Genomic DNA, 22727 nt, shown 5'->3' on the forward strand with positions numbered 1-22727 from the left:
TAAATGTTCCATCATCCAACTGTCATGCTCAGATGATTATGGTGTTTCCAACACCCTTGAAATTCCAGACTTTCTAAAGTATAAAAAATGTCCTTATTCTTTTAAATTAAAAACAATTTGAGAGTTTTTGGACCCTTTTAAATTTTGTAGATTATTTAAAATAAAATTCGAGAAAAATAAGACCATGAAACTCAAATAGGAGCTCAGAAAAGTGCAAACATCGGTATTTTCAACACCAGTATATACATTTCTTCATAACTGCCACAAAAGAACATGAATGTATTAAATGTGTTGCTTACATTAAACCAATACAATGGGCTATTTTAAAAAGGTTTTATAAATTATTTGTTTTAACGTTTGAAGGAAATATAGCGTTTTCTGTTTTGTTGCAATTTCATTCCGCATACGTTACCTGGGCTGGTGGTAAACTGACCCTAATTTTCATCAAACAATTTTCCTCAGCGATCAGGCCATTTCTGAATAGGAACGTCAACAAACAAAATTGTCGAATTTGGGATGATACCAATCTACATTATATCCAAATCCACATTATTGGTGTGGATTTTGGGCTGGCGGCGTTATCGTTCCACATTTATTTGAGAACGACGTTTGCCAGCCCATCATCGTCGTCGCTGCGAATTATGGCCCCTAGAAATAGGCCACAAAGTTGAAAATTAATAATCACCCTAAAACACAAAATGGTCAATAGCACAGGACAACAACACGAAAATTTCGAGACTTTTTATGGGATATTTTTGGGAATTTTTAAATATTTCCTATGAGACGATTTTATATGTTATGAGAAATTAAAAAAAAAATACCCAAAATAAAACAATTTTTTATTTGATAAAACTGCATAATTACAAGTATACTAATAAAGCAATCTGCAAAATATATTGAAAATATAAAAAAAAATAATACAAAAAATCAATACAGAAATTTGGGGTGATTTTTCATTATTATTATTTTGCTATGTTTTATAACAGTACATTTTGTCGATACTTGTTTCAGATGGTGAAGTAAATATTGTAAATCATAAAATATTATAGGCAGTGAATTTTACTGAATGTAAAATATTGAGTACCTTTATTAACCTTTAACTTATGAGGTGGTGGTAAATTTTACACCCTCTCTTCATTTTTTTAAAGTTTTATCAAAAAGGCTTGCGAAATAAAGTGCCTGCATTTTTGTTTCAAATAACATTTTGCTTTCTTTTTTTAATTTTTTTAAATTAAAATTGTTGTATCTTATTGTTAAAAAGCTAATATTAACGAAAAAATGTTTTTTAAAGTAAAATTTTTTGCAAAAATTATAAGGTGTAAAATTTACACCACATCTGTGACTATGTCAAAAATTTTCACGTCATAAGTTAAAGGTTAAATATTATTCATATAATTCTTACAGTAATTCACTTTAGCTAAATGCAACCTATTTGCAGTTGTAATCATAACTGTTTTGAAAAAACTGACTTGATTCGTTCTTGGCCTTAAAAAATGAGCAGTTCTTTTGGCTCGGAATCCATTTGTTGTCAGAAAGTTGGTAAACGGTCATAGATAATAATGGACAATACTTTGAATAAATTTAAGTTGTACAAAAGTTTCAAAATAAAAGCTAAACATTTGAAAAAATCCCGCATTTTAGAATCATACACCCAATATAAGTTTTGAGTTTCATTGTATGTTTAAAGAAAACATTTTCTAATGTTTGTATATTAGTAAATAGTCCAATATATTTTATAAGAAATTCGTTGAAAAATACATGTATCTAATAATTATATTTTTTGTTATATATTCTATTAAACATTTTTTGATTATTTCTATTTTTTTAATAAAACAAATATATAAAGAATGAAATATTTATATTTTATAATATTTCATTTTAATTAAAATTATTAACTTGTTGCTGAAAATATCCCAAAAATATTTCCCCTCCCCTTCAAATAAAAAGATTTCAGTAAAAATTTTCGTTTATGTAAAATATTATTTTTTGTATTTGTTTAAAAATTCACTTTTGTTTTTTAAATAAATTATTTCTTATAAAACTAAAAAACATTTCATTTAAAATTAAAAAATATTTGTATATAAAAATAGCGCTAAAACTACATTTATACATAGAGAAAAATTGTAATTTTTTATAAAAAATATATTGTATGTGTATATTCTATCTTAAATTTTAAACATTGTCTTCCATATAAAAAATTAATTAAAAATAAATTTGAGCTTAAAAATAACTTTACAAAATTAATTTGTTTGTTTTGCTTTTGCTTTTTACAAAAAATATACAATTTGAGAAGTTTAATTAATTATAATACATTTGTACAGGCACTCTACAAAAAAATTAAAGGAAGTTAAATGCAAGGAAAAGTTATAGTTTCTTTTTTGTGGTTTGTTTCAAGAGGCTGACTAGAGTTTTGGTTTTATTTATAAAAAAAGGAATAAGAAAGGCTCTGCCTTTGTGATTTATTTTTTTTTTTAAGAAAATCTAACACCAGTTTGAATTTTGTTTGTGTTGTAAAAAGTAGAAAAATAGTTGAGATGTTTTTTTTTTAGATGTCTTAGATTTTAGGAACTAATTTTTGGTGGTTTTGTAATATGGCAAATGTGATAAGTTTTGTCAAAATATTGTCCTAATGCTCGTTGTAGACAGGATAAGAGTTTAGTTCATTTGAAGAATTACTGGAGTTATTTGCAGAGTTTAGGGAACCTTGGCAACCGCCTTCCGAATGTTTGGTTAGCAGAGACATGCGAGAGAAAGTTTTGGAACAATTGGTGCAGGAATATTTCTTAATGTCGGAATGTGTTTGCAAATGAGCTCTCAAGTTGGAGCGATCAGCAAAGGCACGATGACAATGTTGGCAACTGAAAGGTTTCTCACCGGTATGAGTGCGTATATGGCCCTGTAACAACCATGGCCGCGAGAAGGCTTTACCACAAATGTTGCACTTGCAGGGTAGAGTGTGGGTGCGTATATGCATTTTTAAAGCTCCCAAAGATACATAGGTTTTGTCACAATCCTTGCAGCTAAAGGATTTTTTCACTTGATTACCCTCGGCTGCTGGACAGTGGAACTGTTGATGCTTGGTGAGTCCTGAGAAGGTGGAATAGGATTTTTGACAATCTGGACACTGATAACGAGGAGGACAATTTTTCTCTTTTTTAGCTGGTGTACTGGCAGCTGAAGCTGGTGTTGTTGTTTGTTGAGCCATAGGAGAGATATCAATTTTTTCGGTTTTGATTATGCTGGTATTTAATTTTTGGGGAGTCTTCATGATATGGCAGTTGTTGGGCTTTACAGAAAGATCTTCTGGCACGGGTGAGGCTAATGATTCAGGTGTTAACGATCTCATGGAATAGTAGGAAGATTCCGAGTATGCTGGTGAAATGGGAGCATGATGATGTTGTGGTGGATAACCCAAGGCATAGGAGACGGCCGATTGATGGTGGGTTGGATAGGCAGGCAAAGGATAAGGCATGAATCTATGCTGGTGTTGAGGCGATTGAGAAGGCATTTGTCTTACACCAATGGGTCGGTGTATGACATCTGTACGCATGGGTGGGGAAACAGAGCTGGCACGTACACTCAGGTAGTGATGAGGAGGTGGAGACAGTGAACCAATGGAGTCGGAGGGAGAGCTGGGCGATAATAGTTCTCCTCTGAGGGGGGAAATTTGTTGAGCCAAATGAGGATTATTAATGGTACGATAGAATTCAGCGGTATAAGGAGACATATGGAAATTCCAGGGCTGTATGCCATATTTAGGATATGTGGGTGTGGGCACTACAACCGCTGCCGAGGCAGCAGCTACAGCAGCGGCTGCCGCCAAAGCAGCTGCCTGTGTTGTATTTGTATCTTCACTGTGATTATCCTCAATATCCACACAATCGATCATTTCATCTTCATCATCACACATACTATCATCGTCGGTGTGATCAACATCGACACCCTCATCTTCACAGCAATCACTGACATTGATCATTTCTTCTTCGGCCGAGGAAGTCATGTGTTTTTCTGCCCCCGATTCACAATTATCCTTTTTCAAGCTTAAATTTTCGGGCTCATCATTATCCATTTTGAGAGGCACTGTTATGTTGTTGTTGTTTGATTTTTTTGTATCCATAATTATTGAAGTATCATCCTCGTCGAAGTGATAGTGGACGGGACGTTTTTTCAAAGGACACTTGGAATAGTTTTTTTCCACTAGCATATCTTCAATGTTATGCATTTTGTATATATTTTTTTAAAAAGTTTTTGTTTTATTTAATGAACACAATTTATTTAGTTTTTTTAATAATTGTTTTTTTTTTTTGTTATTTATTTAATAGATTGTTTATCAATTTCTATTAAACCGTTATTTTACACGTTTTAACATGTTTTGTTTACTAAGATCGTTTTATTTTTAATTTGTAGTTTTTTTTTGTTTTCTTTATTGTATTTTAATTCTCAACTCAAATGTTCTTTAGATCTTAAGCAGTAAACGCGTTTTGAAATATTTTGTTTTTCAAATTCAAGATTTTTCTTAAAAAGCGATGTTAACGCAAGCAAAAGCAACGAAGAACTGTGCTAGAGCATAAACTATCACGAGTTTATATAGCCTGAGAAATATTTCTATAGCTCTTTATTCCTACACTCCACCGAAAACTAAACTCCCGTTGTAAAGTAAACTAATGCTCTCCTCTCCAGCGAGTATCACCTGCTTAAATTTACTCATACATTCTCTCTCTCCCAAACCTTTTGTATGCACACTCTCTCTCTCTAAACTGGCTCTTTCCTTAAGGTACAATACATTTACCACTTACATACATAGATACTGTTGAATACATACTGGCAGCATTAAAATTCAACCACCAATCATCTGGCCTAGTGTGTTTGCAGAACCGCTATGTTTAGCTGGTGTTTGTGTGTGTTTGTGTTGTCGTACATTCAAAACAAAACCTGTTTAATCATGTTCAAACACATGTTGGCTACGCGTGCCGTTATAATGGTTTTAAATAAAATCGTACACCAGCAACCAATAGCAAATGTTACCAATACTTCTATAGGAAAATCTTGTTATATACCTTGATTTGCTATGTTTCTCTCTCTCTTGTTTTACAACTCTCTCATATTTAAATTTAATGCTCTGTATTGTTTGAAACTTACTCATCTTTAGAGATTTATTCTCATTTTTACAGACATTTCCTAAAAAAAACTTCTTAAATATTTTGTCTCTGGGTCTCCATGTGCTACAGCTGTTGCTTATAAATTTGTCTAAGCTAAACTTAACTTCTCTGTTTAATTCCTTGTTATGCTCTGCTGAATTTTCAGTTCTTTTGCATTCGTGTGTTTTTATTTCCTGAGCACACTTTTCATGTCATTTCATGTTTATAACACCGAGTTGTATCTGTTACTCTTGTTTCTTAACATTTTTTTTTTAGTTTCTTGTTGTAGGATCTTTTTTCGTAGTTCTCGTTTGTTTTCCTGTCTCGTTTTTATCGTTTAAGTATTGTGGCAGTTGCTCAAACTCAAGTAGTCTAAATATAGACTTCCATGTGTTAGGAAGGACAGGTGGTCGTTCGTCTTATAACACTTAGTTTTTAAGGATTTTTGTACGTAGTAGGAGTACAGCATATCTATTTACGTTTTATTGTTTAAATGTTCGTATGATCTTTAGTATAACTTTGTAGACCCACTTGAAGAATTTTCTTTAGCGCTTAAGCTATAAAGTGCCTGGTGTTTTTTGTTTTATTTTAAGGAGTGCTTTTAAAAGGATTCTTGTTTTAAAAATTTTAAGTTCATTGAACTAGAGAATTACAAAAGTTGTTGATAAATTTTATGGATGAGCATTTATAATGTTACAATTTGCTCTTATTTATTTCAGAATATTTTTTAAAAGTTCATTGCAAATGATATTTGTTGCAGGAAAGAAAATTTAACCAAAATTTGTTTAGGTCTTATAAGAAAAAGAATAGAAACTTTTCAGTTCGTATTGCAGCTAGATAATCGTTAATAATGATGTTCTAAATAAAGCCATTTTCCACGGGAGTGTAACACATTGCAAATATTTGCTCAAAAAAGTGCAACCACTTTTTTATCACAAATTTGTTTGACGTTTTAATCTTACAAGTGCATCATATAAAATAAAACTAAATGTTTTGTTTTGACTCATCCTAAGTAAAATAAGTTTTTGAAATAAATAATAGAATTCAAATGTATTTTATTTAGTGGTTATGTCTTTTTCGTCAAATATTTATCATGTCTGACCCTACCTTAAGAGTGTTTGTAAATGGAAACAAATTTTTAAAAATATTTTTACAATTTACAAAATTTAACAAAAATTATTTATATTTTAAATACATTCTAGATTTTTTGAATAAGTATAAGTTTTATGGGATGTAAGGAGTGTTCCTGTGATGTTTTGTATTTGTCGTATAGTAATTCGGTAGAGAGAACTGAATCTATAAATATGTAGGACCAATAAATATGTTAGTAGTAGTTGTAATATTAATATAATTATTTGTTTTAATACAAATATGAATTTGGAATTCGGTTTAGCTTTTATCTATTTGAGCGATACCTACACAAATAGCTTTTATTCAGTTGTGACATTAAGATGATTTGTTTTAGATTTTCAATTATCAAGGATCTACAACCCAAAACGACACAAAATCTGAAAACAATTCAATTATAGCGGGTTTATCTCAGACTTTAGTTATTCTTATGGAGGACAAGAAAAGAGCGAAGGAATCACATAACAACATGTATTTTTACCCTACTTATAGTAGGAAAAATATTACCTACAATCAATGTAGGAAATTTACATGAACATTTATGAGAATGTAGTTAATGAAGATAGAAATATATGAAAAGGTAGAAACATATATTGATATCTAAAGTAATAATGAACTTACCTTTATGAAAAATAATTATAAACAAGGAAGATAGTATGGACTGTTAAGCCCTACCACACTGGGTAAATTAAAAATATATTTTTCATTTAAAATTTCAAGAATATATTTTCATGAGTATTTTTCGGGAGTGGTTATTGTGTATGGGTGCAGTGACCAATAATGGACCGATCGCCAATGCAGAAGTTCGCGTGTTTTATTTCTATATAAAACTTCTTTATGTTAAATTTTATTAGTCCAACAGTTTTATGACATTTATGCTTGTTAAAGTAATTTTCGGAAGTTAGCCTCGTATAGGAGCTATGACCAATTATGCACCGATCGCTATGAAATTTTTTTTGGATACCAATATTTGTATTGGATATTTGCCTGTTAAAGTAATCTTCAAAATTGGGCCTTAAATAAATTATGAATCGATCTGCACAAATTTTGTTTCAACATAAAACTTATCTCTGGAAATCATCATTACGATTTTGTTTTACAAAAATCCACAATTATATTTCATCAAAGGCTTTCCTAACATTTTAGTAAGAAACATAAAGAGAAGATTTGTAGAATTTTAAAAGTCTTAAAATATAATTGTATTCTAGACCAATATCGTCAATTTCCATTATTTAAAAAATTTTACGGATATTCCAAACAAATTGTATAACTTCCGTTAAAAAATTACTGAAAATTCTACAAAATCATTAAAGGTATGTATCTACACAAAGCCCCAAAAGTAAGTAAACACTTTAAGTCATTTGAAATTTTTTAAAATGAAAATCCTAAAATGTATTCATCGCTTAAAATTTAATTGGACTGTGTAATAGATTCGGTTCTGAAAAAAGATATTTAAGTCGAACTCTAAGATTTTCATGATCTTAAATAAATCAAAAAATCACTGGTGTTCACTCACTTTTGAGTCAGCTAGTTTTGATTAAAACTAAAAAAAAAAATATAACAACAACAGTTAAATATCTTATCATGAAAACCACTCAAAGCTTAATTACTAACTTGAAAATAGCTGTTGTTAATAATATATGTCTTAAAAATGCAATAAATGTCGTATCTTTTGATCGCGATTTTTGTTTTTTATAACTTATATGTTATTTTGAAGGACACATATCTGCAATTTCTTTTTACTTAGTTATTGAACATTATAGCAAAAACAAAAAGCTTTCTACATTTCGAAAATGTCGAATATTGTACCACCGAATCGTCATATGCGGAAAGTTTTGCTTTACGCCTTCAATTTGAAAAAAATGCCGCTGAAGATCATCAATTGCTCCCCGAAGCTTATGGTAAATTTGTTTTATCCGTTTCAATGTGCGAGAAATGGTTGGTGCGGTTTAAAAGTGGTGATTTTGACACGGAACACAAAGAACGCCCAGGTTAGCCCAAAAAGTATAAAGACCATGAATTGGAGGAATTACTCCATGAGTATTGTTGTTAAATAAGAGCTTGGGAGCTACTTAGTCAATAAATTAAAAACATTTTCTAGCGGCAGAAAATGTTCAAGCTGAAAAATTTAGTACCATACGAACTGAAGTTGAGGGACCTTGAAAGACGATTTTGTATGTCTGAAGTGCTGCTTGAGCGCTATGAAAGAAAATTATTTTTGCAAAGAAACATAATTTACGATGAAAAATGGATCCAAAACAATAACCCGAAGCGTAGAAGATCTTATGTGGAGCCCGTCCAACCAGCCGAAGCAATACCAAAGCCAAATACCAATTACCAATTACGCTAAGGTAATTCGCTGTGGGTGGGAGTAAAACGATCCTATCTATTATGAGCTGCTGGAACCAGTACCGAACGCAACCGATTCGTTTGAAGAGAGCATTGTAGTACCTCTTAAAAAGTATTCAGAATGACGCAGAACGCTCTCTCTGGGATACGTTTCACATTGGAGCAGAGTATCCGATATTGGAAAGATTCGTTCTTGGCCTTAAGCAGTTATTTTGGCTGGGGATCCATATGTTACCAGAAAGATGGGAAAAGTAATAATGGCCAATATTTTGAATAAATGTTTAATAACTATTTTAAAATTATATAACATTTTAACATATTTTGTAAACGTTTTCAAATTACTGATTGAGTAGATCTTGTTGAGTTTAACACAAATTTTCAAGGAGTAGTGCCACCAAGGCATCATCGTATTAAATTTTATTTTTACTTAACTTATTCAAGAGTCGCAAAATTTTAATTTAAAAATAATTATCATACTTTGTTAAATAATTCATGTAAAGTCTAACAAGCCTAACAAAAGTTTAAATAATAATTTTTAATAAAATAAATAAAACGCCACAAAATTCTTTTTTATTTTATTAAATATCAATCTAAAACGTTTAGCAACTTGTATAAAGAGGTTAACGAAAATGGATTCAATGCACTAATTCGCATTAAATACTAATGTTTTATGTAAGCTATTTTTTAAAATCCAAATCCAAAAAAATATAAAAAATTTAATAATTTTAATGTTTTTTTTTTTATTTTGAAAAAACTCAAGAAGAAAGTAGGGTCGGTCAAGTTCGTCCATATAATACCCTAAACTATAAATTATTTTCGTGTATGAATTTCGGAGGAGTGCCTTATATGGGAGCTATGACTTATTATGGATCTATCGAAATTAGGTCGTGTGCTTTATGTATATATGAAAGTCATTTCTGTTGAATTTTATGATTACACTAACATTTTTTAAGAGATTTATGGTCGTTAAAGCGATTTTAGGAAACGGGCCTTATATGAGAGCTATGATTAATTATGGACCGATCGTCATAAAATTAGATGATATCAATTTCGTATATATAAAACTTATTTGGAGTTAAACTTGTGTCGATACGATTTATAACCTATAAAGTCCAATTTCGGTGGGCATTTGTATGAGGGCTAGGTGAAATAATGGACCGATTTTAGTCAGTTTCAAAAGCCTTCGTCCTTCGTCCGTAGAAATGTTATGCACCAAATTTGATCGAAATATCTTCAACATTGCGACCTGTACTTTACGCTCAAAGTTTACATGGACAGCCAGCCAGATGGACAGATGAAAATCGTTAAATTATATTGTTCATATAAAACATACAATATATTAATTCAAAATTTCTCATTCAGGGCTATTCCAGTTCTCACTTTCATCATTCACCGTATTTTTGGAAGCATAATTGCAAAAATATTATGCAATTTCCTAAGCATTTCAAATTATAACTGTTTACACGTGATTTTATTAAACTTAGTTATATAATTTTAGAAACTTTATTCAATATAAATATTGTTGAAATTATACTTCTAAAAATACTGTGAATGGTTAAAGTGAGAACAGGAAAAGCTCACATTATGTTTTCATTTAATTTAAATTTTTTTTATTTTTTATTGCTTAGAAAAATAAAAGTTAAAAGTAAATCATTTAAATGGTTTATATTGAATATAGAAATTTGCCACTTTATTTTCAAGTTTATTATATAGATACTAAAATCCATAACTGAAAGTAAAATTAATATTTGCAATTTCAATTAATTACTCATTTTATAATAGACCTTATTTTAATAATTGCAAATATATGCAAACGCTCTTACTCACACAAACCATGCATGCACTGAAAAACATGTACAAAAAATAGCCCGAAAACCCATTCTAATTTACAATAAAAAAAAACGAAAATTTTACTACATATTTTTTTTGTTTTGTTTTGTTTGTTTTTTAGGGTGGTACTGTGCTGATCGTGTTTTTATTTATATTCAATTATTTTATCATATTTGTAAATTTGTTTGCCTCCGTACAGTTCCATATTTTCCTTAAACAAACTACAAAAAGCCCAGAACTGAAAAAGTATGTGTAAATATATTTTAAATTAAAAATTTTAATACAAGGAATTGGTTAAATTAAATGCACTACTCGACTTCTAGCAACTATTATTTACTACATACAAGTATGGTAAACATACACGTTCGTTCGTATATAAGTACATTGCCATTGTAAATACATTCATACTAGTAAAACAACAAATTTATAACAAAAACAACATAAAACGAGACAAACGAAAAAAACAAAACTAAAACAGAACGAACATGAACACCTGGACAATATTTTCGTTTAGTGTTGTTGGTTTTTTTCTTATTATTACGAGTTTGCAAATGTAGTAGTTGTAGTAGATGTAGTATTTTATGTTGTTTAATGTTTTAGTAAATGCAACCAACAACATTCAAAATTAAAATACAACAAATTCATATTTCTACAAATTTACATATACATACGAGCATATTCATATAACAAATCAACAACTACTTACTCGTTTAACAATCGGTTTTTTCCTCAGTTTTTGGTGAATTAACGAAAAACCTAACCAAAACAACAACAACAATAATATAAAATAATCAAAACCAAAAAAAATCTAATATCTTATTCATAACAACTGTTTAAACATGAATAATATGAAGCTATAATTTTACTACTCTACCACCACTACTATGCCTAGCTTTTGTAAGCAACAACCAAATGTTCAAACCAAAATGATCGCTAGCGATCGTCAGTGTTTTATGATCAAAAGCAGAAATCAAAATCAAACCAAATCATTCATAGTATCTCTACAACAACATACACCACACAGCTAGAACCAGGTTTTCGTTGTTGAAACGAAATGTCGCGACAGGAGTTTTAAAAAATTGTCGACGAGTATGACTCAGATAATGTTTTGCTTTTGTGTGTGCTTAATGTGAACGTGTGTGTTTGTATGAAAATGTGTAGCCGCGACACTGTGACTGATTATCACTGCGATAACATAAGCACGTTCACCATACAAAGTATTGTAGTTTATTTAAAGAGAAACACTAAACTATTGATTTGTTTATGGATTTATTAAGCATTTAGTTAGTGTGTGTATAAAAATAAGAGATACTTATTGATTTTAATTAATGCAGTCGTTTATTATTTAAGAGATATGTGCTATGAATTTTTAAGAGTTTTTTTTCTTGGATATTTAAGAGTTTAAAAACTGGGTATATTATGGAAATGAAACATATTTGTTCGTAAAAGAGAATATCTTTAATTAATATTTGCATTTATTAATAAGAGATCTTAATATCTAAGAGAAATGTGGATAAAAAATACGGAAAGTTATTTTAGTTTCAGGTACTTTTGATGCCTGCTTATATGCATTATATATTTCTATCCTTTATATTACCAAACATTTAGAAATATTACCAAATACCAAACAAACCTTGAAAAAAAAAAAAAAAAAACAACTAATAAATAAAGTTTGTGATATTTTAAACTTTTATTATTCACTAGTCTTTTTCAAAAAATTATCTTAAATACAATTTGGCAAATAATTTCAGTCTACCTTTACATGGACAACGTCATACAATTTATTAACAATATTTGGTTATACCTACGTTTGTTTTATTAGTGTTAGAATGTATGTTGTTTCCAATATTTATAATAGACGTTCAAATAATTTATCGAAGAAGGCGAATTACGGACTTATTCTCAGCGATTCGTTTCATAGGCAAAAATATGGCAAAGGAAATTAAATTATTAAACCATTTTTCTTTGCATTTAGGACATACAAAATCGTCTACAAACTGTGTTCTTCAACGGTCAAAATCTAATAAATGACCCTTTTGAATAGAATATACTTTCTTCAAAGAGACAACTTAAAGGTTATCTGATTTCACTTAGTTTTGAAAAAAATACTAGTGAATGCTTTTTAATTTTGTTATATATTACTATATCCGATTGTTTGTTGAATTAGAAACAGTTGAGAGACGTATCATGTTTTACCTACATGATTCGTAAAAAAATATGGAAAAACTGAAATATAAAATTAATTTAAATACAGAATTTGTAACTTAACTAAAATTAAAACAAATAAGAAAGTATAGTCGGTCAAGCCCGACCATATGATACCATAAACCGAGAAGAATAGTTTTCTTTTAAAATAAGGTGGCATGTCTTCTATAAATATGAAACTTATTTGTGTTGAATTTTATTTTAATAACAACATTTTTAAGAAATCTATACTCGTTAAAATTTGGTTCTGCCACTAAGGCTTATATAAAACTTATTTGTGCTGAATTTGGTTTGGATATCAATATAAATAAGATATTTATGAGAGCTTAATTATTTTCAGATAGGGATAGGGATAGAAATAATGGATCGATTCTAACTAAATTCCGTCTTTGGGACAATAGCAAAGCTTGTACCAAATTTTGTCGAATTATCTTTGAAATTGCGACCTGTACTTTGATTACAAGGTTTATATGGACGGACAGACGGACGGACGGAAGGACATCGCTTAATCGACTTAATCGATCGAGAAAGTGATTCTGAGCAGATTGCTATAATTTAAGGTGGGTGTTGCGACAATTTTTTGCATGTTACAAACATCAGCACTAAACCAATATACACTCCCCACTTTGGAGGTGAAGGGTATAAACATTCTAAATTTATATTATTTTTTTTAATTGATTTTATATTTGAATTTCTTTTGTATTGTTGATGGAACAAATTTTCGAGATTAGTAAATATTTTTTTAATATTTCATTATATGTTTTATACATTAAACATTTTTTAGACATTATTTTTATTACATTGAGTTCAACCTAATTTGGCGTGAATATTTCCGTGTTTTTTATTAAATATATTAAACTTTAGAAGTAGTAAGACGTATTAAAAATAAGGATATGCAACAGCTATAAGAGTGCTTGCTTATTAGCAAAATAAATACCTAATTACAATCATATAGATATAAACACTACCAAGTTTGAGAATTTTATTACAAAATTTCTGCAAAATATACTTTTTAACAACAAACTATTGCAAAGTTTTGAAAAACATTTAAGTTTCTAAAAACTAGACTTCATTACCTATCCAGCGATATGCAATATGTGGCATCAAACAGTTTAGTTTCCACTAAAATAATACATCAGAAATCATGCTTCATGAAAAATGATCTACCTTTACTATAACAAAGTTAGTGCTTACTATGCACTTCTCATTATTTAGAGTACCCTCTCTTATGTGTTATTGATAGTTTGTTGTTGTTGTTTTCTAATACAGAGCGCTTAAGTAGACTTTGTGAATGTATTGATAAAGTTGCGAAGTTGAGTTCACATAAAAAAATTTTTTTGTAAAAAATTAAATTTTTTAACAAAAATCGAATTTTTTACCAAAAATTAAATTTTTTAACATAAAACAATTTTTTTTTAACAAAAACCAAATTATCTCCTAAAAATCTAATTTTTTACCAAAACTCGAATTTCTTATTAAAAACCCAAATTTTATAAAATTTTTCTTCTAAAATCAATTTTTACAAAAAAATAAATACAAAATTTTATCATTTATAGGGTTTTTATTTTCACAAAAGACAGTTGTCAGAATTTATCAGAGTCAAAAGATATTTCATTTGGCAGAGAAGAATTATAAAATTTGCTCACCATAGGAAAATTATAATTTACCATAGTACTTTGCTATCGTTTGGCACACGCTCAAAGTACCAAAATATAGTTTTTCCTCGTTTTCTCGCTCAAAAATTTAGAATTTAAAAGAAGTATGAAATATCTGTATTTTTATACCCTACACCACCTTTGGGGAATATGCGTTTGTGTTGATGTTTGTAACGCCAAAAAATATTAGTCTTACCCCCATTTTCTCTGGTTATCGTTTTTTGTAACGATATACTTACAATTAAGATCATTTTTTGTATGAGTACTGTCAGTATATCGTTACGATAAAAAAGAAACAGAGATTGAGAAAATGGGTTAAAGTATACCGATTGCCTCAGAATGAATTTCTGAGTCTTTTAAACGATATCTGTCCGACCGTCCGGTAGGCTGACTGGCTGTTCATGTAAACCTTGTGTGGAAAGCATAGGTCTCAAGTTTAAAGATATTTCGATAAAATTTGTCTGATGCATTCAAACTGACTGAAAGCCATCTATTATTTCACCTAGCCTCCGGTCACAAATGTTTTTATATCATATCTACATAAATTTCGCTCCAAAATTTTTTTATATAGATCGAAGTCATGGCACCTAATTTAATGATGATCGGTGCATAGCTCTTGTCAACATATCAATGCAATCTGAATGGGTCTAGGCAGTGTAATAGCTCATACTGATTTTTTGTTAAAATTGTATGATCAAGTCCACACTTCTATGTGGTGCTATATTATTTACTCGGCTGAGGTGTTTTCGAGTTGATTTACAGTTGTTCAGCTTCGTAGGCGGAATGTTGTGACCCCTCAATATCTCAAATTTTTAAAAAAAATCTGAGAAAAAAATCTGAAAAAAAAATCACGCTCACGTCCAAAATAGGCAAACAAAGTTGATAGACTTGAAAAAAAATGTTTATTGTTCTCCTAAGCAGTTTGGTATTGAAAATCAGCAAAATCGGTTCAGTGGAACCAGAGTTATGAACCAAAATGTGAGACAACCTAAAAAAAACTTGATAATTTTAACATAGTTTTCGTTATTTGTGCAAATATATTGCAGATAATACCATAAAATTGTACACAGGTTATTTTTATGTTAAAGGTACTAACTCTGGTGAAAATTATAAGAATCGGTCCATGATTTTTCCTAGCCCCCATACAAATATCTTCCGAAATATGGTTATATGGTCTACAAAATTGCAGTATCCACACAAAATTCAGGAAAACTAAGTTTCCTGCTTAAAAAAATTACAACCCAAAATTTTTTGTGGATCGGCCCACATTTGACCGAAGCCCCCATATAAAGTTCATTTCCGAAAATCACTTAAATAAGCATAAATATCTTATAAATATCGCTATAAAGTTGAAATTTGTCATAAATAGTCCCCATATATACCAAAATCGCTGTACCTAATTCTATGAAGAACGGCCGATAATTGGTTTTAGCTCCCATATAAGAACCGCTTCCAAAAAACACATTAACCTACATAAATATCTAAAAAATATAAATATCAAAACAAAATTTTACATAGATCCATAATTTATACTTAGAAATCATACTACAGGATTTTGTGAATATCGGTCCATATTTGACCATAGCTCCCATATAAGGTCCACTTCCGAAAATCAGTTAAGTACTCATATATCTCTTATAAATATCTTTATCATGCTAAAATTCGACAAAAATAATACTCATATAAATTTAAATCACTGTACTAAATTGTATGCAGATTGGCTGATAATTGGTCATAGCTCCCATATAAGGTCCATTTCCGAAAAAGATATTAACCTTAAAAAATATTTAAAACATATCGATATCAAAATGAAATAACGCACAGATCAGTAATTTGTATCCAGTAATTATACTTCTGAATTTTTTGAATATCGGTCCATATTTAACCATAGCTCCCATATAAGGTCCACTCCCGAAAATCACTAAAATCCTCATAAATTTGTTACAAATATAGTTATCAGGTTGAAATTCGAAACAAATTTATACAAAAATCGATGTACCAAATTTTACAAATTTTTGTTAATATATACAAAAATCGATGTACCAAATTTTATGATGGTAGGCCCATTATTGGTCACAGGAAAACACATTAACCTGCACAAATATCCAAAAAAATCTGTACTGAAACAAAATTTTACACCGATCAGTAATTTGTATCCAAGAATCGTGCTACAAGATTTTTTAAATATTGGTCAATAATTCGGCATAGCTCCCATATAAGGTCCACTTTTGTTAATAGCATTGTTTATATGAAATTCTATAAAAATATCCCTGGAATACTTAGGACCATAATAGGTCATAGCTTCCATATATTGAACCAAAATAGTACACAGATCAGTAATTTGTATTCAAAAATCATAATACTGAATTTTGTGAATATCGGTACATAATTGGCCACAGAACCCATATAAGTCCATAAAAATCACGTTAAAATATTTTATGACAATCAAATCATAATCATAGCTCCCATATAAGTCCCACAACCAAATATTTTGAAATTTGACCAAATATATTCGTATACCCTTTTTTATACTCAGTTTCTTCACTTGAGGTTAAAAGGGAAAAATGTTGATCCAAACGTATTAACTAATTATTATGTATATAAATTGTTAAATTTCATACTTTCTAATAAGAATTTAAATTATAAATTTCTGAATTAAATACAATTTTTTGTACATTTGAAATAAAATATCTTCTGCGTAAACTAGTCTTTCTAACAATTGTTATATTATTTCAGTTGTTATGCCATCATATTTAGGTGGAGGGTATTTAAGATTCGGCACGGCCGAATATAGTACTCTTACTTGTTTTTTAAGGTAAATGAGTGCAAAAAAAGCTTAAATTATTTAAGTTCACTAAAATATTAATCTTCAAGTCCTATGGTTTTCAGTAATATCAAATACTTATATCAAGATCTTATATTTACTCTTCAGAAGAACCACAAACCTTGCGCCTTTCAAAATTGTTAACATCACGGCATAGCTTGATCGATATTGGGTAACGTGATGGGCCCGCTTCATACTAATGATTTGCTTATTCATCGCTATTACAGTACAATAGAGAAGTTTGCACTTGATCGATTATATATTAATTTACGTATCTCAAAATGTATCAGATATTAGTGTCAATGTGTCAGTAGTTCTATTGTTGGTTACTCATCATAATTGGCCGTATAATATATATTAAGATTTACCAGCTAGTTATGCCCTTCACCATAAGTTGTTAAGATACATATAGATCAATTTGTTTGTAATTTCACCAATATTCATTTATATTCTGAATAAATAATTTTATTTTAATAAAATCAAATTTTTTTCAAGTTGGATTTTTCAATTTAAATTTTAAATTTTTAAAACAAATGAGTAAAAATACTTACAAAAAAATCAAAGTAACCGCTACCAAATAAATTTTCAGGCCACATATTCCCAAAAACCCCCTAATTATCCCATAAAGTGTTTTATACATCATTTAACTAATCGTTGTTTCATCACTTCTCAAAGATAAATATATAAAGAAAAACCAAATAAAAACTTTATCGATTTTTAATGATCTTTTTCTTAATACTTATTACTAAAACACAGCAACATCTATGTGTGTATTGCATGGGTGGCGTTTTTGAACGATTCTTACAGAACAAAAAAAAACTAAACAAATTTAAACCCTTTAGCTATTTGTTATAATAAATTGTTATAACTAAATGTATGTGAACATTAATTTACCAATATCTAAAAATTGTATTTTATATCAAATTAAAAACATATCTATGCTATGCAACAAATAAACTATAATCAAAGGAAATTAGTTTATTTGGGAAAATTTCTTTTAACTTAAAAACCAATAATTAATCTTCGAGACAATCTATTAAAGAAGAAAACCAATATTTAAAGAAATGTGGCGCTTATATTTGGAGTCTATACAAGTTATCAGATGCTAAGGCAGGCAGGTAAGTTATTAAACCTCTAAAAAGTCTTCCTTTTTGTAGTAATTTTTCTTACCTACACACTTAGTTAGATTGAAATAAGGTGATATGTCACAGATTGTATAATAAATTTAAACCGTTTTACATGACAGTGTCATTTTGGAAAAATTGGCACACTTTGTTATTCTAACGAACACACCCTGTTGCAAGATCAATACTGTTTGTGTTGTTATATTTTCGTTGCCACCCATAAAAATCTCTTTTCAATAAAATCTGTAATTTTCTTTAGTTTCAAAGAGAAACCTAGGAAAGCAAAGAAAAAATCCATCTGTTTTTTCTGTGCAAATCTTCCTGCAACAACAGTTTAGTTTTCAAGTGTGTTTTTCTATGTGTGTTTGTATTTGTTATATCCTGTTTTCTTATTGTTCTCTGTTGCATCTCTCCTCTTGTCACTCAAATTTCATTGTATCCTTAATAGTATTTACAGTTATTTATACGTTTCTAGGGATCTATTTTATTTCGTAACTTCCTTTTTCTTGTTGCTTGTATATTTTATAACGTTTTCTTTATTTGATATTCTTAATGAAACTTAATCTATTGTAGGGCTACTCTACTCTACATTTTAGTTGGGGGTAGTTTTCTTTAATAGGAGTATTACAGCATACTTGAGATAAGAAACAGTTGTCGATCCTTAACCTAAATTTTTGGGGGCTCACTTTAAGTAGACATAGCTATTTTAAGGTCATAGTTTGTTTCAAATAGTTTTTATTCTCACATCTGCTGGGAGTTTTTTAATGTTTATATTTACCAGAGTTCATTGGACATTGTTTGAGATAACGGTTTTTGGATAAAGTGGATAACGGTTGTTGGAGGAAGTAAAATTTATTAGTTTTTCTTTAATGTTAAATTAAGGAAAGTGACCTAACGTTTCTTTTTTCTGTTGAAAGTTTCAGGAATATTTAAAATGATAACAGGATTTAGAAATCTATAACGATTTTTTCTCAGAATATAATAAGAGATAGATTGATTTCAATATATTTTGAATAAAGAATTTTATTTTCAACAAATTTACATCCTGTTTTTAAATTAAAAATTAATTTCTTGGGAATAGCTAACCTGGATTTCATTAGTATTTTATCACACTAAGCTATCGTTTGAAATTGAAGGTAAACTCTAAAGTAGGATATATCTATTTTGTAAGAAATATGATTTGTCAATTTAATTCAAACATGAAATATTTTCAGATTTAGCTGTATCCTATAAGAGACAAGATTTGCATGTAAATAAAAAAAAATTACCATCCTTAAACTATATTTTGTTATTATTGGGCATATGACTTAAAACTGCTGGATTTAATATAGATGACGTATCTTTTTAGCCCGTTTTTAGTTATTATTAACTTATATGTCATTTTGAAGGGTACATCGTTTAAACGATATCATTTGTTTGCTTCGAAAATGTTGAATTTTGTACCAACAAAGAGTCATATGCGGCAAGCTGTGCTTTATTTCTTTAATTTGAAAAAAAAAAATGCCTTTGAAGCAAACCGATTGCTCACCATAGCATCTGGTAAATGCGTTCCATAGGTTTCAGTATGCGAGAGTTGGCTTGTACGGTTCAGAAATTTTAATCTTGACATGGAAGACAAAGATCGCCCAGGCCAGCAAAAAAAATTAGAAGATCAAGAATTGTAGTCATGACTCCATGAAGATCGTGTCAACAAGTGCTTGCAAAATTATTGGGAGATACTCAAGATTCAATTTCAAAACGTTTTACAGCAGCTGGATTCATCCAAAAGCAGGGAAATTGGGTACCATACGAAGCCGAGAGACCTCGAAAGACAATTTTGCATATCGGAAATGATGCTTGAATGCTACAAAAGAAAATCATTTTTGCCCAGAATCATTACTTGCGATGATAAATGGATTCATTACGATAAGCCGAAGCGCAAGAGTTCGTAGGAGACCAGCTGAATCGACACCAAAGCGAAATATCCAAGGCGTTAATTTAATTATCTGTATTTGGTGGGAGAAAAAGGATCATATCTATTATGAGCTGTCACATGGAACCTGTACCGAACCCAACTGATTCGACTGAAGCATGCATTGGCCGAAAAACGACCAGAATATGCAGTCTGACATGAAACAGTATTATTCCATCATGACAACTCTCGGTCACATGTTGCAATACCTGTTAAAAACTATTTAGAATGAAATGGTTTTATTGTCCAGACCCGTCCGACTACTATTTGTTCCGGTCGATGCTGAATGCTTTCTCTGGGATACGATTCACTTTGGAATAGAGTATCCGATATTGGCTTGATTCTTTCTTGGCCTCAAAAGTTGATCAGATCTTTTGGCTCGGAATTCATATGTTGCCATAAAGATGGGGAAATGTCATAACCAACAATGGCCAATACTTTAAATAAATTTATATTGTACAAAATTGTTCAAAACAAAAGCTAAAATTTTAAAACAAAACCTTAATTTTTTAATGATAGTCCAAATATTACAAAATAACGGATAACTTGAGGAAGAGATATGAAGAAACGGTGATCATTTAACATTCGTGTCTATATTGAGTTATTTATGTTGAATTGTATGTGTATACCAACATTTTTAGGTGATTTATTCACATTAAAGTGATTTTCGGATGCGGGCCTTATATGGGAGCTATGACTAATTATGGACCGATCATAATAAAATTTGGTGACATGAATTTCGTATATATAAAACTTATTTGAAGCTAAATTTGTGTAGATACCTATATAAATTAAACATTTATGACCGCTCAAGTCCAATTTCGAGAGGACATTTGTATGGGGTCTGGATGAAATAATTGACCGATTTCAGCCAGTTTCAAAAGGCTTCGTCCTTGGGCCGAAAAAATTATATGTTCCAAATTTTATCGAAATATCTTCAAAATTGCGACCTGTACTTTGCGCACAAGGTTTACATGGACAGCCAGCCAGACGGACGGACGTACGGACGGACATCGTTTAATCTCAGAAAGTGATTCTAAGTCGATCGGTATACTTTAAGGTGGGTGTTAGACCACACACATCTGCACAAACGCATTATACCCTCCCCACTATGGTGGTGTAGGGTATAATTAACTTCGAGGTTATGAAGTTTCCTATCAAATTATTAAATATCAATAATTGTAAGTCATCCTTTGACACTTATTTATTACAAAAAGGGAAATTTTAGCACTCGTGAACATCCAACTTAAATTGTGAAAATTTGGTGCAAGTTTTACGGTTTCAATTTTTAAAATTCGAACAGCACTTTATTGTAATCAGGCTCCTTTAGAGACCCGTGTGCATAACTACAGCTTAAGTCGAGGCTTTACAGTCGTTGCAGTAGCTGACAATATGAGTTTCAAATCTGGCCAAACAATTCAGTTGTTGCATTAGTAATTTTCCTGTCGTGTAATTTCTCGATTTGACTATATCTCTGGGCCATTTGAAAGACTGTGTTTATGCGAACAAACCACAAAGAGTTGACGCTCTGAAAGATTAAATTTGGCGTTGCATTGCCGGGACAGACAAAGTGTTTTTGCAAAATATGGTTAAGCATTTTGTAAAAAGAGCGATTATTCTGGCACGGATCCAGGTCAATCAATTGGAGGTGTGGTGTCTGTTAAATAAAGTAAGATTTCCTAATTAGCATAACATTATAATGACAATATAAAACGGCCTTATAAATTTTATACTATAAACTAGTAAGAAGATATGACTTAGATCACAGATGTTCTCATTATTTTATTACTCCCTATCCACTAGAAGATCCTTAGTAACTATTGTAATTCACTAAGAATAAGACAAATTGAGTAAAAGGTCTGTCAAATGCGTGAATAAATATGTATCTAACTTTACCATGAAAATCATGCTATCCATTAGGCGTTGACTCGCACCATCCTCTTGTTTAATATGCAATAGTATTCCTGGACTTGTAACCTTCCTCAATGCTTTATATTTTCCAATTCTCATCTTTGACTCTGTCTTATACGCTAATCCTAGCCTTTTTCGAATAGTCACCCCTAATTACCTCACAGTGATTTTAAACCTACAGCTTTTCATAACTAATAGCAATTCGAAGAATGCGATGCTTCACTAAGATTGATCAACTCTATTCAAAATCTGCTATTCACATCTCTTATTTATCCTTTGGAAGTCTACAAGTCCGAATAGTAGCCACCTTATATTCTTGTTCTAGTCTTTATAGAACAGTTTTTTTCAACAGTCAATATCAGCTCTCTCAGGTTACTGTCTTCATTTTGAGATACATAAGAATCATTCTGATGCCTTTAGAATAATAAATAAGGAGAAATATATCAGTCAGTGAAAAAACATTCGCCATCAAATTTCGCTACTGTCATGTCTAACTGGGGCACACATCACTTTACAGCTTGTAGTTAGTCAAGGCTTGATCAGTTCGGATTATGATCCGCTTCCGAGTATACTATGGTTGTGACTGATTGGAGATTTCACCGACTTCTCAGT

General features: G+C 30.2%; 1 protein-coding gene across 1 annotated transcript; it reads right to left on the reverse strand.

Moving 5' to 3' along the window:
- Positions 1-1960: 1960 nt before the first annotated feature.
- esg (escargot) lies at positions 1961-4304 on the reverse strand. Its single transcript, XM_065501510.1, has one exon. It carries the CDS (start codon positions 4220-4222, stop codon positions 2627-2629), a length of 1596 nt encoding a protein of 531 aa, XP_065357582.1. The 5' UTR covers positions 4223-4304; the 3' UTR covers positions 1961-2626.
- Positions 4305-22727: the final 18423 nt, after the last annotated feature.

The sequence above is a fragment of the Calliphora vicina genome, chromosome 2, assembly GCF_958450345.1.
Source record: "Calliphora vicina chromosome 2, idCalVici1.1, whole genome shotgun sequence".
NCBI lineage: Eukaryota > Metazoa > Arthropoda > Insecta > Diptera > Calliphoridae > Calliphora > Calliphora vicina.

Excerpts from the sequence above, each read along its gene's own strand:
- esg (XM_065501510.1), bottom strand. The coding sequence starts at position 4,222 with ATGCATAACATTGAAGATATGCTAGTGGAAAAAAACTATTCCAAGTGT.